The 4,763-nt window shown below is 44.8% G+C and overlaps 1 protein-coding gene across 6 annotated transcripts in view; it reads left to right on the forward strand.

Moving 5' to 3' along the window:
- The window catches only part of nrd1a (nardilysin a (N-arginine dibasic convertase)), a 15,346-nt gene extending 11,814 nt beyond the window's left edge, over window positions 1-3,532 (forward strand). For 5 of the 6 annotated variants that reach the window (XM_047819629.1, XM_047819631.1, XM_047819612.1 and 2 more), the window contains 10 exons: window positions 499-626; window positions 763-925; window positions 1,188-1,219; window positions 1,310-1,448; window positions 1,549-1,596; window positions 1,832-1,884; window positions 1,962-2,045; window positions 2,256-2,463; window positions 2,623-2,712; window positions 2,963-3,532. In XM_047819629.1, the coding sequence (XP_047675585.1) occupies window positions 499-626; window positions 763-925; window positions 1,188-1,219; window positions 1,310-1,448; window positions 1,549-1,596; window positions 1,832-1,884; window positions 1,962-2,045; window positions 2,256-2,463; window positions 2,623-2,712; window positions 2,963-3,154 (1,137 nt within the window). In that variant the 3' untranslated portion in view covers window positions 3,155-3,532. The remainder of the gene's footprint in view (window positions 1-498; window positions 627-762; window positions 926-1,187; window positions 1,220-1,309; window positions 1,449-1,548; window positions 1,597-1,831; window positions 1,885-1,961; window positions 2,046-2,255; window positions 2,464-2,622; window positions 2,713-2,962) is intronic. The other variant, XR_007144138.1, reaches the window with a different exon arrangement.
- Window positions 3,533-4,763: the final 1,231 nt, after the last annotated feature.

Consider the following 4,763-nt stretch of genomic DNA (forward strand, 5'->3'; position numbering starts at 1 on the left):
TCTCTGTGTGTGTGTGTCCATGTCTCTGTGTGTATGTGTGTGTGTCTGTGTGTGTGTGTGTGTCCGTGTCTCTGAGTGTGTGTGTGGCTGTGTGTGTGTCCGCGTGTGTGTGTGTGTGTGTCCGTGTCTCTGTGTGTGTGTGTCCGTGTCTCTGTGTGTATGTGTGTGTGTCCGTGTCTGTGTGTGTGTGTGTGTCCGTGTCTGTGTGTGTGTGTGTGTCCGTGTCTCTGAGTGTGTGTGTGGCTGTGTGTGTGTCCGCGTGTGTGTGTGTGTGTGTCCGTGTCTCTGTGTGTGTCACAGAGGTGTTAATCGTAAACTCTACACTGATGAACATTTCCTTTCTGTTTTCTTCTCTAATTCTTCTTGTTTTTATTCGTCTTTGTATATGTGCTCATCTTTACACTCTTTCTGTTGTTCTTCTCTCTCTCGCTTCTCTCTCTTCCTTTTCTTTCACCTGTTATTTTTCTTTTGATTGTAAATGTGCTGTTTTCTGCACAGCTGCTGTTTAACCTGATTGTGGATCATCTGGCCGATTTCTCAGCACCGGCGGACGTCTTCAACATGTTCACAGAGCAGCTGAAGAAATCTTACTTTAACATCCTGATAAAGCCGGAGAAACTCGCCAAGTGAGTGTGTTCACACACACACACACACACACACACACACACACACACACACACACACACACACACACACACACACACACACAGTGAGATCTGATGATGATGATCTGTGTGTGTGTGTGTGTGTGTGTGTGTTCAGGGACGTGCGCTTGTTGATCCTGGAGGCTGAGCGGTGGTCAGTGATGGAGAAACACCAGGCCGTGGTGGAGGGGATCAGTGTGAACGAGCTGATGGAGTTTGTGCGAGGCTTTAAGGAGGAGCTTTATGCCGAGGGACTGGTGCAGGGGAACCTCACTGACACGGTACACAACACATCACCATACACTCTGGGGGCAGTAAGCAGGAGGTAAAAGGTAACATCTGAGTGATGCTACCACCATCACCGTGCGTCAGTGTTCTGACTCCATCATGTGCTTGTGATGGAGCATCCAATAGATCTGTCAATAGTTGGATGTAATGGCTGATAAATAACACTGAGGTGTGTGTGTGTGTGTGTGTGTGTGTGTGTGTGTGTGTGTGTGTGTGTGTGTGTGTGTAAAACTCGTTTGTTTCTCTTATCTGCAGGAGGCCGTGGACTTCCTGACCTACGTCACACAGTGAGCAACCTCTGTGTAATGTGTGTGTTATTAAAGTTAAACTGCTATCATCAGTGTGTTCAGATGGTGAGGTGTGTGTGTGTGTTTCAGTAAACTAAAGTACAGGAAGTTGTCAGCAGAAGTTCCTGTTCAGTTCAGGGTGGTGGAGCTGCCACAGACACACAGTGTGTGTAAAGTGAAATCTCTCAACAAAGGAGATGCGAATTCAGAAGTTACTGTTTATTACCAGGTGTTTATTACACTGTGTTGTTGTTGTTGGAATAATTTGCAATAAAGTGCAGTAGTGATGTAGTTACAGTCATGTTGAAGTTTATTGTTCTGCTTTTCAGTCTGGAGCAAAGAATCTGCGAGAACACACACTGATGGAGCTGCTGGTGGTGAGTGTGTGTCTGTGTGTGTGTGTGTGTGTGTGTGTGTGTGTGTGTGTGTGTGTGTGTGTGTGTGCTCACATGACATCAGCCTACCAATCACCAGCTTTATATTTAACTTATATTCTCTATGCCTCAATCAGGGGGCGTGGCCTATGTAAATTAGTGCCAATAAGTGTATAATAGGGGTGTGGCCAATAAGAGAAGCTGTAATTCTTAGTATTAAACTGTGTGTGTGTTACAGATGCACATGGAGGAACCATGTTTCGACTTTCTCAGGACTAAAGAGACTTTGGGGTGAGTCACAGATCAGATCTTTTGCTCCTCCATCAGACTCTGATGTTCTTTTACACGTGTGTGTTTTTGTTCTGCAGGTATCACGTGTACCCCACCTGTAGAAACACGTCCGGCATCCTCGGCTTCTCCGTCACCGTAGAAACGCAGGCCACCAAGTTCAGGTGAGTCTGCGTCAGCAAGGGCGGGGCTTAATCAGCCGAGTGACTCTTTACCTTCTCACAAACATGATCAAGTGACATCACTGTACTGATGAGCAGAATGTATTAGCGGTGTTAGCTAATGTAGCGTTCAGGGGCCTGATGGTGGAGGAGGTGGTGATGGTGGTGGATGAGGTGGTGGTGTTGTGATGAAACCAAACGTGTGTGTCACAGTACAGAGCATGTAGAGATGAAGATGGAGGAGTTCTTGCAGAGCTTTGGTGAGACGTTGGCGGCGCTGACAGATGATGCGTTCAGGACTCATGTGACTGCGCTGGTGAAGCTGAAGCAGTGTGAGGACACACACTTGGGTGAGGAGGTGGAGCGACACTGGAACGAGGTCATAACCCAACAGTACGTGTTTGACCGACTCCACAACGAGGTCAGTGTCTCTTTCTCTCTCACACACACACACACACACACACACACACACACACACACACACAGTGGCACAATATGCTGTAGTACCTGACTCTGTGTGTGTGTGTGTGTGTGTGTGTGTGTGTGTGTGTGTGTGTGTGTGTGTGTGTGTGTGTGTCAGATCGAGGCTTTGAAGCTGATCAGTAAAGTGGAGCTGATTGACTGGTTCCTGCAGCACAGATCTCAGATCAGCAGGAGACTCAGTGTACACGTGAGTGACGTGTTAGAACTCATTAATAGATCAGGAACATTATGATGTCACATGTTTCAGAGTCGTTCCTTCACCAGCCTTTAATAAGATTCACAAAACACCTTCACCTTGTTGTTACTGAGGAAGATGTCTGACTGGGACAGAGCTACACACCTGACACTTACTCTAGGGGGATCTGATAAAGTGTACAATGTCTTCATGACATGTCATGTGTCTGGATTGGTTGATTGGTTGATTGATTGATTGACAGGTTGTGGGATTCGGGTGTCAGGAGAACGACCCCCCCGCTGAGGAGGAACCGGAGACGTCTCAGTACGGTGAAGTGTCCAAACTGGTGTTCCTCTGTCCGTCACACACACTCCCCTCTGACATCATCATCTCTGACATCAGAGCTTTCACACACACACTCACACTGTATCCATACCACAAAATCCTCCAGTAAACACACACACTAAACTAACTAAACTAAAAAGCATGTTTTTATTAAAACACAGGAGCTGCTTTAAGAGATGCTGGTTTGTGTGTGTGTGTGTGTGTGTGTGTGTGTGTGTGTGTGTGTGTGTGTGTGTGTGTGTGTGTGTGTGTTGTCTGACTCTGACTCCTACTTCCTACTGTCCATCCTCTCCCATATAAACGATCTCGCACACACCCATGAGGGAGATGAAGCCCCGCCCACCGAGACACCAAGGACATTTTCACAATCCACTGTAAAGGTTCACTGTCTCAGGATGGACATGAACCAGCGCTGTCTCAGAGAAATAAAGCTCATGATGTAGCACAACTAACTGTAATAAATTAGAAAATAAAGAAATTAAGAATATTTTGTCAACTTTCTTTTGTGACTCACTTCAAAAAGATTTGTTCAGAATAATTCATTGTGTTCTCCTGATGCCCTCACACTCTGTCTGTGTGTGTGTGTGTGTCTGAGAGAGCGAGTGTGTGTGTGAGTGAGAGAGAGAGAGAATGTGAGAGAGAGAGTGTGTGTGTGTGTGTGTGTGTGTTTAGTAAACACATTTACAGAAGAAGGAATGTTGTATTTGTAGGAAGTGAGACAAGACACAAGAATCCCATGTTGGAGTGAACACACACACTCCCTCACCACACACACACACACACACACTCACTCACCACACACACCACACACACAGCGCAGGTGAGATTTTATAATGAATCTTCAGTTTCACCAGAAACGAAACTATAAACTGTGCAGAAAAAATATAAATGTAACACCAGACTAAAAACAGGATAGATGTGTGTGTGTGTTTGTGTTTGTTCCTTTCAAAGCCTTTTCAGAGCATGTCTGTGTGAGAAGCTGATCACAGTGATGAAGATGACACATAGGAGTCGTGTCACTGATGAACACCTGCAGTCCATCCTGAGAATCTCCACAACACACAACCTAAACACACCAAACCTAAACACACACAACCTAAACACACTTGGTGCCTAGATGCCAAGCGTCCAGTTCTAAATAGCACAAGAGCAAAACAACTGAATGTTTTGATTTATTTTTATATTTTGCTGAAAAGCAGAATTGTTTTGTGGTATGTTCATTGTTGTAACTTGTATAATTTTGACAAGGGATATTTTGATGGAGAGCAAATTATTTAAGTTATATAAAGTTTTAGTTTATTTATTCTGGAATAAAATGTCTGTCTGTTTTTATGTTTGTCTGTAGTGTGCTTTGAGTTTCTGCCCCTGTGCTATTGACACACCTCGGGCATTGCTCACCTCACATCACACACCTGTCTCAAAAAATATCCCTCACTGCACTGTTTTGTTCAAAAACATTGAAGTGTGTGTGAGTGTGTGAAATGTGCAGTAATAAGAAATTAATATATCATGTAATATATTCAGCATGTGCCACAAACCCTCATTGCACACACTGTAGCTACATAATGACCTCATACAGCACTTCCTGTCTGTGTCTTGTTTTCTTTCACATCATATGATGATGATGATGATGCTGTCCACAGCTCTGTCCTGCAGGAGTGTTTACTGCTGCTCTCAGGAAAGCAGACTCTGTGTATACAGTCTCCTGAGGACGTTAA

Source organism: Tachysurus fulvidraco, chromosome 1, assembly GCF_022655615.1.
Source record: "Tachysurus fulvidraco isolate hzauxx_2018 chromosome 1, HZAU_PFXX_2.0, whole genome shotgun sequence".
Classification (NCBI taxonomy): domain Eukaryota; kingdom Metazoa; phylum Chordata; class Actinopteri; order Siluriformes; family Bagridae; genus Tachysurus; species Tachysurus fulvidraco.